General features: G+C 42.9%; 1 protein-coding gene across 2 annotated transcripts in view; it reads right to left on the bottom strand.

Annotated features, from left to right (window-relative positions):
* GOLIM4 (golgi integral membrane protein 4) overlaps nt 1-2,278 on the bottom strand; it is a 58,589-nt gene extending 56,311 nt beyond the window's left edge. The window contains exon 1 of one of the 2 annotated variants that reach the window (XM_083442118.1): nt 1,249-2,278. In XM_083442118.1, coding sequence (XP_083298244.1) covers nt 1,249-1,435 — 187 coding nt within the window. In that variant the 5' untranslated portion in view covers nt 1,436-2,278. The remainder of the gene's footprint in view (nt 1-1,248) is intronic. The other variant, XM_083442119.1, reaches the window with a different exon arrangement.
* Nucleotides 2,279-12,673: the final 10,395 nt, after the last annotated feature.

Here is a 12,673-nt window from a genome sequence, read left to right as displayed (position 1 = left end):
CTGCACAGCTGAACCAAATATTTTGCGTAAGTACGGGCTGTCTGCCCAGAACTGGCAGCCCTGAAGATGAAAAAGCAGATTCACCAGGGTGCAAGCTAAGTTCACGATCAAAAGGTTTTTCACATTTGAGCACAATTCTGGTAATGTGAAAACACAAGTAACGGATCAACGAAAATGATCCAAGAAACGTTCCACAACCAATTCACAGCACAATCTTATGTTGTGTGGTGCAGTGGTCAGAGTGCTGGATTAAAACTGGGGCAACTCAGAAATGAAGCTCACTGGGTGAGCCACCAGTATGGCGGGGTGGGGAATCCATTTATGCTCCCTTGGGCTCCTTGGAGGAAAAGTGAGACATGAGCATAATAAACAACTACTCAGAAGTGACTCCCATCATGTTTCCATAGGGCTTGGTCCCAATTAAGGCTATAGGATTACAGGTCAAGCCTTTTGTTGTTGCTTCTTTGGGGAAAAGACAACTAAGGAGGGGAAGCATGGCAGAGGTTCATAAACTTATGAATGGCACAAAGAGTGAATAGATGGACTTTTTATTTCTTTCCTCCTTTTCTCATACTACTAGATGTCAGCACCACCTACTTCATTGACCAGCAGGAGGTTAATGACGATGAAGGGAAGGTCTTCACAAAATGCATACAGTGGTACCTCTGGTTATGTACTTAATTCGTTCCGGAGGTCCGTTCTTAACCTGAAACTGTTCTTAACCTGAAGCACCACTTTAGCTAATGGGGCCTCCCGCTGCTGCTGCGCCGCCAGAGTACAATTTCTGTTCTCATCCTGAAGCAAAGTTCTTAACCCGAGGTACTATTTCTGGGTTAGCGGAGTCTGTAACCTGAAGCGTATGTAACCCGAGGTACCACTGTAGTTAAATTATGGAATTCTCAATTGCAAGACACGGCAGTGTTTGGCTTTAAATAACTCAATGGAACCTCCATCTTCCATAGCAGTACACCTGTGATTAGCAGGTGCTGGTCATAAACAAGAGGATATCCATCACCTTCATTCCTTGCTGGTGACAGATAAGAAATGGATGGACCAGGATTCAACCCAACAAGGCAGTATGGATGCTGCACAACTGCACGCCAGAGCTACAGCCCAGCGTAACTGGCTGCAGAACTAGGACGGCACGCTTTGCTGGGACACAAAAATAAAAATAGCTTTTGGGAGCGTCCCCCCGCCCCCAAAGTGGAGGCAGAGCTTTCGGAGGGGGAGCAGCCAAGCAGCTTTTACCTTGTAACTGAGCTGATAGAGACTCCTGGTGCTGCTGGTATTTGAGGGCCACAGCCTCCGCCTTCCTCAGCTGGCTCTGCAACTCGTAGTAGAGCATTGCCCCGTAGATGAAGCCGAAGACCACGATGAGGAGCAAGAGGGATTGCAGGATCCGCTTCTGCTTTCGGGAACACATCCCGTTGCCCATAGTCCCTTCCTCTGCGGATCCAGGGGCCCGTCCACCTCAAGGCTCCTCTATCCTCAGACAGCAGCCGGAGCACGAAGCAGCATCAGGGGCAACGGCCCAGGCGGCGGAGGGGCCTCGGAGGAGAGCTGGACCCATAGACCCTGGCGCCAACTTTAACCTACCTGAGCCAAGTTTTGCCAGGCACCTGAGGTCACGCAGCAGGCAGGCCGAGCTGGAGGGCTGAGACTTCAAGGGATCCCGAGGAGCACGCAGCCTTTAGGGTCAAGAGCGGCTCTACTCCCTAGGCCCCCTGCCCTCTCCACGGAGCCAACGCTCCCTTTGCGCGTACGCGGAGGGGGAAGCCTTGGAAGCGCGGGTGTCCGGAGGCAGCTCAGAAGAAGCCGGGCATCTCCAGGCACCTCTGCCCTTGCGAGCGAAGTTCTTTGAGTCTCTAGGAGGGCGATCCCCAAGGTTATTCTGCAAAGATCTCTCCGGATCTGCTTCCCCCCAGATCGGTTCGTTCTAACTGCAGGAACAGTTCGAAGGGACGGGCAGGATCTGATCCCCCAACGTTCCCTTGCTTCTCCCCGTCTTCCCCTCCAAGATCCGTTTCTCCCAAGCGAAGTTTTCCTTTGCAAGATCTCCCCGGGGATCCCTTTCCCTTCGCCCTCCCTCGGGGAGCTAAAGTTACTTTCTTCCGGCGGCTGATGCTCCTCCGCTGATGGGGGCAAGAACTTCCCTTCCCCTGCCTTGCCTTGGCCACCTTCCAGCCCCGCAAATACGTGTCACCCTCCACTCCTAGGCTGCTTTGGCCAGCGGGATCCCCGAAGGAAGTCCCGCTCAGGCCGCTGCCTCATTGGGCGCAGCGCTAGCTTCTCCCCGCCCCTCGGGCCGGCAGCGGTGGCGCGCATTGGACGCAGGCCGCGTCCGTCCGGCCTACCGAGAGCCGCGCTTTCCAGCTCCCGCCCCGCCCCGCCGCTTTTCCCAGCCTGGAGCGCGCGGGAGAATTGAGGAAGTGGGCGGGGTCGCGGGAGCAAGGCGGTCATCGAACTGGACGCTGCGGGGAAGGGTCTTTGCCCTTTAGAAAGCAGCGGGGGGGGGGTTTGGCCATCTCCCACTTTAGTAAAACTTCTTTGTATTTATATGAGGGTATAAATCTTTTTTTAATTTTAATTTTCCATAATCTTTATTAAATTTCCTGTTTTACATTTTAGAACATTTCAACAACCTTAAAATATCAATGACTTCGCTTCTTCTCTTTCCATGCTTCGTTTTGCATAACATAAAACCCTGCAAATTTTATATAAACTAAACCATAGAGTATTCCATTATTACATCTATCAAAACTAATTTACACTATTGAATTTATCTTAATGCTGCCCACGTTTTCAAATATACACAATTCCCCCCCCCCATATAGTCAACAAACATTTTCCAATCTTCTCTAAACGTATGTTCTTGTTTTCTTCTTCTATATGTTAGGTCTGCAAGCTGCACATATTCCATCAGTTTAAGTTGCCATTCTTTAGTTGGGGCTAAGCTCGTTTTCCATTTTTGGACTAACGAAACACAGGCTGCAGTAGTGGCATACATAAATAACCTTTTTTGACACCTGGAGATTTCTGTCTGAATTATTCCCAACAAAAAGGACTGGTTGTTTTTTTTTTTTTTAAGTACTTTTAAACATTTTTTTTTCAATTCATTTTGAATTATTTCCCAATACTCTACTCTTTTACCCTTGTAAGGCCACCACATATGATAGAACGTACCCTCAGTTTTAATCTCTTTTTTAAAGGAAATGTCACCCATTTATTGAATCGATTTCTCATTCGATTAAATTTTCGTGAAAACAATAGTTGGGTGTTTTCAAAGAAATAAACTAAATGTGGGTATGGGAAGGGGTTTGCATCCTCATGAGAATGGGATCTGCAGGATGCCTGCTACTGCAGATGTTCCACTGGGTCTAAAAATAAAAATGTGTTGATCCGTTGTGTTTAAGTGAGGGGTACCCTTGCTCGGCTCAGTCCCTGCAGTTCGAAAGCACGTCAAGTGCAAGAAGATAAATAGGTACCACTCCGGCGGGAAGGTAAATGGTGTTTCCGTGCGCTGGCCACATGACCCAGAAGCTGTCTGCGGACAAACGCCGGCTCCCTCGGCCAGTAAAGTGAGATGAGCGCTGCAACCCCAGAATTGTCCACGACTGGACTTAATGGTCAGGGGTCTCTTTACCCTTGCGCTAGTTGATTGCTGGCTGGCACTGAATTGGTATCACACTTGAGAGTCAATAATTATTTGCTGCCCAAATATTTTTAATCCTCCTGTTTGAAGCAGTACTCATATGCTTTGCCTCTTTTCATGTAAAACAATCTGATCTTTTTCTACTTCCCTGTGTGAAATAGCCTTTGTTGGGCTTAACAGTTAATGGGATGTTCTTACAGACTCCATGCAAACGGGTCCATTCGTCTCAGTAGTGTACATTCCTCTCAGTAATATACAGTAGTGTATTCTGCTATAACTTCTGCCTGAGGCAGAACAACAACCCTGGAAGCCTGCCTCCCAGAGAGTTGTAAGTAAGCCTTATTCCTGAACTGTCTGCTGTTGAGTCCCACTGCACTGCCCAAATTACAAGTTTACTGTACCTATAAGACCAGTTTACCTACGAGATTTGCCTTACCCCACATGTGCCCACTAGACCACTTCAGGGGAATTGGCACTACTAGAGATGCCACATAAGACCAGTTCTGCGTTTGTAGACGCCTTCATTGTACTGTTTTCAGCAGCTACTAAAACATTCTTGTTTAGAAAAGCCTACCCAGATGCTTAGAAAATTGAGGCATATTTTAACCCTCTATAGCATTTTAACTTTCTGTATGTTTTAACCTATTGCTCATATTTCTCTCCCCCCTCCCTTGATTTTCCTGTTTTATTTTTTCATAAACTGCTTTGAGGGTTTTTTATTCTACAATCAAATGTTGCCTGAATTTTATGAAATAAAGATAGATAGTTATACCTTGGGGGTGACAAATTATGAACCTATTGATCTTGGGTCATAGCTCAGTTTAATCTTCTAGACTATTTATTTAGTATTCTTGTAGATAGTATTTTATTTTTTTTGTCAAAAGTGAGCTCAGAGCAGTTTATATCAAAAGAAACATCAATAAGAGTGACAAAAATGGGGAGGGAAAAATTGAGAACCAGCAGCCTTATGCAGTGCTGTTATTTCCCTAGTTTTGCCTTAAGTAATGTTCCTGGCAGGGATGCGGGTGGCGCTGTGGTCTAAACCACAGACTTTGGAAAGATGGTTTAAGATTCACTGCATGCACAGTTATAAAAGAAAATGTTATGAAAATGATGTACCGATGGTATGTAACACCTGTGAAGTTAGCAAAAATGTATAAGATAAGTAACAAATGTTGGAAATGTAAAGAAAAAGAAGGTACTTTTTTCATATGTGGTGGGAATGTAAGAAGGTAAAATGCTTTTGGGAAATGATTTATAATGAATTGAAGAAAATGTTGAAATACACATTTGTTAAGAAACCAGAAGCATTTTTACTAGGCATTACAGGTAATGAGATAAATAAGAAAGAAAAGAAGTTATTTTCATATACAGTGACAGCAGCAAGAATATTGATGGCCCAGAAATGGAAACAGGAGGAATTACCTACGATAGAAGAATGGAGAACTAAAATGATGGATTATGCAGAACTGGACAGAATGACAGGAAGGATCCGGAATCGACGAGATCAAAGATTTACAGAAGATTGGGAAAAGTTTATCCAATATATGCAAAAACTGAGTGATAATAAAATTACGTTTGTAAGCTTTAAGGAAGCTCTGTGAGGGGAAAGGGTTAAAAGGGTAGAAATGTGTAAAAAGTAACAATAGGAAGCAATGGCAGACAAATTGAGGGAAGTCAAAAAAGAGAAGTAAGATGTAATTAAGATGTATGGAATGTATAAATTTGTTTTTGTATTTGAAAACTAATAAAAATATAATATATATAAAAAATAATTATCATAATTTCTGTAAATTGCTATGGGCAAAAGAAGCATTGCACGTTTATTAGAACATACAGCAAAAAAATGCAACCAGTTGATCATAAATCCATTGGTTTCAGTGTAGTTTCCTTACTAATAATTTGGAGTGGGGCATTATGTCATATTTACAACATGATTGAAACTAGTGTGGTACAGCGACTGACAAAGTTTGGGAGCTCCCCACTCAGCCGTAAAGTTCACTGAACTACGTAGGGGCAATTTCTATGTCTCAGCCTAATCTACCATATAGTGTTGTTCTACTTGGAGGAGGAGAACCTTGGGGAAGGGCAGGAGAAAAAAGCAATAAATGCATAAATAACACAAATCTATGTGATTATCATAGCTTCCCTCAAAAATATGTGGAATTTGAAATTGCTCAGACTCTTGCGTCCTAGCCACACACACCGCAAGTTGCCAGTCTTGTTACAACAGCTCCACTGCCTACTCACCTGTTTCTGGGCACAATTCAAAATGTTGGTTATGACCTACCAAACCCTATACAGCTTGGGTCCAGGCTGTCTCAAGGACCATATGTCCCTATATGAGCCTGCTTGGTCTTTGAGATCTTTTGGGGAGGCCTTTCTTTCGGTCCGGCCACCTTCACAGGCATGTTTGGTGAGGGCATGAGAGAGGGTCTTCTGAGAAATGGAAATGCAGAGAAAAAGATGGTACATTTTATCATATGTGGTGGGAGTGCAAAAGGGTTAGAAATTATTGGGAAATGATACATAATGAATTGAAAAAATGTTTTAAAAGACTTGTTAAGAAACCAGAAGCATTCCTCCTAGGAATTTTAGATCAAGATTTTAAAAAATAACATTGGAAATTATGTATGCAACAACAGCGGCAAGAATTATATTAGCACAAGCTTGGAATACAGAAGAAATATCAAAGAAAGAACAATGGCAAGGGAAACTTATGGAATATGCAGAACTGGCAAAATTAACAGATAAATCACATGAAAAGGAGGATAACAAAGATTTTAAAAGAGAATGGGGACCATTTACAACATATATGAAGAGGCAACATAAAGAATTGGACTCACTGGCAGGGTTTGAATAAACAAACGCTGTTGTATATAACAAAAAGTAAGACTATATGTACAGTGGTACCTCTGGTGACAAACTTCATTCGTTCTGGAGGTCCTTTCTTATCCTGAAACCGTTCTTAACCTGAGGTACCACTTTAGCTAATGGGGACTCCCACTGCCACCGCGCCACCGCCGTGCAATTTCTGTTCTCATCCTGAGTTAAAGTTCTTAGCCCGAGGTACTACTTCTGGGTTAGCGGAGTCTGTCACCCGAAGTGTTTGTATCCCGAAGTGTTTGTAACCGAAGGTACCACTTTATTGGGAAAAATTTGGGAAACAACACGCAGGGTGAGTAATATGGAAATAAAACTTAGGCTATAATTGCTGCATTTTATGGAAATGCTCTTTAAAAACCAAGCCTTTTAAATCTGAGCACAGTGTGGAATGAGCAGGAAAAGGTTTTTGCTTCTTCCCTTGTCATAACATGAGAATTCAAGTTCTCCTGGTGTAATGCAGTAGATTCAGGGCAAACCAAAGCAAGTATTTCTTCATGTATAATTATCTCCTGGACTTCACGCCACCACATGATGTGGTGGCAACTGGCCTCACTGGCTTTAAAAGTGGAATACACACATTCAGGGAGGTGAGGCCTATCAACAGCTTTTAGTCACAGCAGCTAAACTGAGCCACATGAGGTTCAATAGATTATACCACGTCCTTGGGAACAGCTTGCTATATATGTGTGCTTGGGGATAAACCTTATGTTGCCTTTATGTTCCATTTATGGACTCCCTGGTACATCTGGCTTGGCCATTTTTGGAAACAGGATAGATGAGCCTGTGGTCTGACTCTGGCAGGGATATTATTATTATTATTATTATTATTATTATTATTATTATTATTTCATTCAATTTATATCCTGCCATTCTTCCCGAAGGAGCCCAGAGCACCAAACATATCAATAATAAAACTTTTTTTAACTTTTAAAAAACAATCTCAAGCATTACCAGCAACTGTGTTTCAGTCATCACATGCTTGGCTAAACAGGAATGTTTTCTCCTGAAAGTCAGTAATGAGGGAGACAGATGCACTTCACCAAGGCAGGCATTGCACAAATGGGGAGCCACCACTGAAAAGGCCCTGTCACAGGTCAGCTCCCAGTGGTGGCACCACCAACAAGGCCCCACCTCCTGGTCGAAGGGTCTTAGATGGCTGTTATAGGGGAAAGTGCTGTTTTTGGTAGCTGGGACATAAATCCTTGAGGATTTTATATGCTAGCACCAATGCCATGAATTGGGCCCAGTAGTACACCGGCAGCCCATGCAGTGCTTTCTGGATTGGTGACACTTGACCCCATCGGCCTGATCCACTTACCATCCTAACAGCCACATTCTGCCCTATGCCTTTAGGAGAAGGATATGCAAAAATGCACAGACTACAAAGAAATGCACACATCACAAACTTGATCACCATCAGCATTCCTTCTAACAAAGAGCAGGTGGTCGGATTTTAAGTAAGTGCTTACACCTGTGTCCACACTTGCCTGACATTCTGACTTGGAGTGGGTCCCCAAGGCTAGTCTGTACAGAGATCTAAATGTAAACATGCCTACATTATTGGATTCTATTTGTGCTACTGGCTTGCAGAGAATGCTACAACCAGGAACTTGGCATGCTTGCATGGCCTATTTTCAGGCCTTAAATGTGTGCTCAGGCAAAGGTAAACAAATGGCTCATACTTCCCTGCTCACCTTTGAGAATCCTGACAAAAGCAAATGCTTCTTTGCACACAATGAAATATGAAATTTACAAGGGTGGTAATGGCTCTACAGAGCCAAAGTACGTCTTGTGTTAGGAGCAGAATTTTAGTATCATATGTTTTTCGGCCCTTACTTAAAGGCCCAACTTAAAACTTACTTTTAAGGGGGGAGATTACTTTAGATTCATAGGTGTAGCTACATATGTACATCATACATGCATACATAATTTTATCTGTATGCTGCCTTTCCATGGTTGAGACCATGCCCAAGGCAGCTTACAACCTGAAACAAATTGTGAACATAACAAAAGTAGTCATAAACTGAAGTCCAGTTCCAAGGGCCTTCTGGCGGTTCCCTCACTGCGAGAAGTGAGGTTACAGGGAACCAGGCAGGGGGCCTTCTCGGTCGTGGCACCCACCCTGTAGAATGCACCCCAACAGATGTCAAGGAAATGAACAACTATCTGACTTTTAGAAGACGTCTGAAGGCAGTTCAGGGAAGTTGTTAATGTTTGGTGTTTTTAATATTCTGTCGGGAGCCGCCCAGAGTGGCTGAGGAAACCCAGACAGATGGACGGGGTATAAATAATAAATTATTATAATTAATAAAGCCTCAAAAAGTACACAACCAAATTAAGCAATTTCCACAAAAATCATAATTAGATCTAAAAACAAGGATACAAAAATGTAATATCAAAAAGAGCAACACCCCCAACAAAAAACAAAAAAAAAATCACCCCAACCCAAGGGTCTGTTCATCAGCCTCAGCTTTTGTAGTTGGAGTCAGTCAGGGACCCACTCTGTCAGGTCAGGAGGAAAAAAGTCTGCAGAGCAGGTCTTCCAGGATTCACAGCCAAGATGGTCTTTGTCCTCTTCAGCCTCCATGTTCACAGAAGTACACTGACTACAAACAGGGGCAAACACTAAGAGTTCATAGAATTGGAAGGGACTGCAAGGGTCATCTAGTTCAACCTCCTCTTTTGCACAACATGGGGCTCAAACCCACAACCCTGAGATTAAGAGTCTCATGCTCTAACTGCTGAGCTATGCTGACCACCACCATCTTGCCCTGCACATGAGCTTTGAAGAGGGGCAAACCCACAAAAGAGGTCTTCTTGGGCTTGGTGGTCAAGGGATGCTGATTGACTGCTGAATACACATAGAAAACCCTGGTGGAACAGTACATGGACTGGAGGGCATGACTGATTGACTGACTGTAACCATGAACATGAGAACCCCACATTGCAACTTTTTGTTGCAGGTCCTGCTTGGCTCATCCTCATCTTCTTAGGAAATTAGGTTTAGTAGTGGTCACATCTTGACTTCTTTATTAAGCAGCATACCGTATTTTTCGCTCTATAAGACGCAGCAGACCACAAGACGCACCTAGTTTTTGGAGGAGGAAAAGAAGGAAAAGAAATATTCTGAATCTCAGAAGCTAGAACAGCAAGAGGGATCACTATGCAGTGAAAGCAGCAATCCCTCTTGCTGTTCTGGCTTCTGTGATAGCTGCGCAGCCTGCATTCGCTCCATAAGACGCACACACATTTCCCCTTACTTTTTAGGAGGGAAAAAGTGAGTCTTATAGAGCAAAAAATACGGTACTTACTTTCTAAGTAGCAGCCAAACTGAAGCTGATCAGCTGATCAAAAACGAATGGATGTCCCTTACTTCTGAATATCAAGCTTCACTGCAGTTGTAGACACCATATTTGAAGCCTCATTTTTCATAGTGAGCATCGTTTGATAAATGTTGTGTGGCACTAGTTTGGAAACAGCAGAGGGGGAAATGCCAGCTATTGAGTGCCACCTTCTGGATTACCAGTGCACTAACAGGGGGAAACTATTTCCTAAATAAGTATTTGAAAGACTTTAGCCAAATACACACCATACCTTTAAAACAGACTCCCTTCCCCAAGAATCCTGGGAATTTATTTATTTTTTTAATTACTCTTTATTAGTTTTATATATAACATTCAAACAAGACAACACTCAAAAAACAAACAAAAAACATAACATCAAATACTAAGAAATTGTTACATAAAAATAAAATAACTTCCTTCTTTATGTTTTGACTTCCGTCAACCTCAACATGGGTCCTTTGTTTCCTTGATAGCTGCCTATTATATCTTTAATATCTGTTGAGAGTTTATATTTAATTCGGGGTTTCTTCCCCTGCCAGATAAACCTCGATATATCCCTTTGCCACTCCTTGAAGCATCCTGCTCAGAATCCTGAGAATTATAGTTTGTGCCCCACAGAGCTACAATTCCAGCACCCTTAATAAATGACCCTTCTCAGGATTCTTTGGGGGAAATGAGCTTTAACAGGGTGGCTAGTCTTCCTTAACCTGATGTTCTCCAGATGTTTTGGACTACAATTCCCACCACCCCCAGTCCAAGGAGCTATGCTAGCTGAGGTTGATGGGAATTGCAATTTAAAACATCTGGAGGTCCCAGCTTGAGGGAGGCTGAACTAAGCTAAGGCATATTCTTTGTCATATCCTACCCCGCCCCCCCAAAAAAGCTGAACCTGGTTTGGCAGCCATGCTCTCCTCCCAAAGAATTCTGGGAACTGTAATTCTCTAAGTGAAAACTGCAATTCCTAGGATTATTTGGTGAAAACTGTTGCACTGATACAATCCTATACACTTACAATCCTATTATATCGCTTAAGGTTTGCCTTGGAGCCTTGCCTTGTGACGCTGGATAGTCTTCAGAAGCCTGAAGGTGATACAGTGGGCGGGGGGGGATTCTGTCCCACCATGGACTCTTTTTTTCATATCTAACTTTTTTTAAAAAAAACAACAAAAAATACAATGAACCCTTGCAGCCTCGTGCTGATGACCTAATATACATTTGTGTGATTCAAAAATAAATCAAACATGGCTCTGACCCTCTCTAGCTTGCTGTGTTTTACAGACAAGCATTGATTAAATTCTAACACCTATCAGATTGAGGAATTTCAGAGTTGGCCTACCCATAAGGTAAGGCGAAGCAACCGCCTCAGGCAGCGGAGTCCGAAGGGGCAGCAATCGCAATGCCCATCTTTATTCCTTCCTTGTTCCTCATGTAGATCTTCACTCACCCCTTCTTTTCTGGTGGCAGGGACACCATTTGGTGTTTCGCCTATGTGACGTTAACATATGAGAGTGCTGGAGGTGAAATAGTTAAACAGGTTACCCAATCAGAACCCAGGGGGGTGGAGTCAGAGGGACTATATAACCACCTCTGGGAGGAGTGAAGGGGGAGTTTGTTGGGAGTTGGGTGGTTGGTTGGAGTGGGAGTGAATTGGGATAGAGTCTGTGGGTAGGTTGAGTTAGTGTAGTGAAATAAGCTGAGTCAGGAACAGTTAGTGGCTAGGAAGACAAGGAAATATCTGAGAGGTGGTTTAGTGAGTGAGAGCAGGTAGCAGAAGTTATATGTCTGGATAGGCACCCCATGATTGTAATGGACCAATACCGTTTATGAAACCACACACTTGTTAAACTGCAATAAATAAACAAACAGAAGTTTATGTTCCAATTTAACCCTGACTGGACTCAGTATTGTACCAGGTAGGGCCTGGGTGGTGGCAAATATGTGGGGAGTTAATATGATGTTGGCTGTTTATTAAGTACTCGCTCTGATTTGTTTGAAATGAAGTTATTTGGCGTGCTGTCAAGCAATTATCTCACACGTGCCTTTCAGCCAAAAGTAATAATAATGCATGTGTTCTTTTTAAGCGAGTTTGTTTCACACAAGTCCTAATCCACTTTAATTGTGCACTCTGAATTTACCAGTGTGCCATCGAATCCCACCTGCAAGATGGCAGCAGTCTGCTTAAAGAACCTAAAATATCCTTGTTCAATAAATCATTGATTTTTCAGGTCTTACTGTCGATCTATATATTATCCACCAGATGGCACCAGCTCAGTAATTATGAAGGGAATGAATGTCTACTGAATGGTTACTAACACTCCGTTCATGTTACTAGCACTATCATGGTGCTGGGAAAGGTCTCACAAAGAAGAAGTGTATTGTTTATTTTCCGTATGAGGCTCTGTAAAAAATAAAATAAAATGAAAATCCATTAGTTGTTATAGTTGTACTATTAACTGCTTGTATTGATTAGTGCAGCCTTGGCATTGCTTGTTTTGATTTTTAAAACTCATATACAAGATTGCATTGTAGCCGCACAGATTTGGCCCGTACAGATGACTACATCAATTAGTTGTATTTTATTTTGCTTGGTTTTAAGTTGTCAATCCTTCTATTTTACTGAAAGGGGGAGAAAGAGACTGGGCTATTTGTTGAATGTGTGCATACATTGGTATTCACTACTGAGTACATTCTTGCCGGTACAGCCCAGCACTGGGCATTAAAAAACAAACAAACCCAAGTTCTTTCAAATCTGGAGAAAAGTCAGATGTTTGCTAAAGTTCTTCACAATTCA

The sequence above is a fragment of the Podarcis tiliguerta genome (assembly GCF_965153285.1).
Source record: "Podarcis tiliguerta genome assembly, chromosome: 5".
NCBI lineage: Eukaryota > Metazoa > Chordata > Lepidosauria > Squamata > Lacertidae > Podarcis > Podarcis tiliguerta.
The sequence above is the reverse complement of the archived record's forward strand: the minus strand, read 5'-3'. Positions and strand labels throughout refer to the sequence as shown.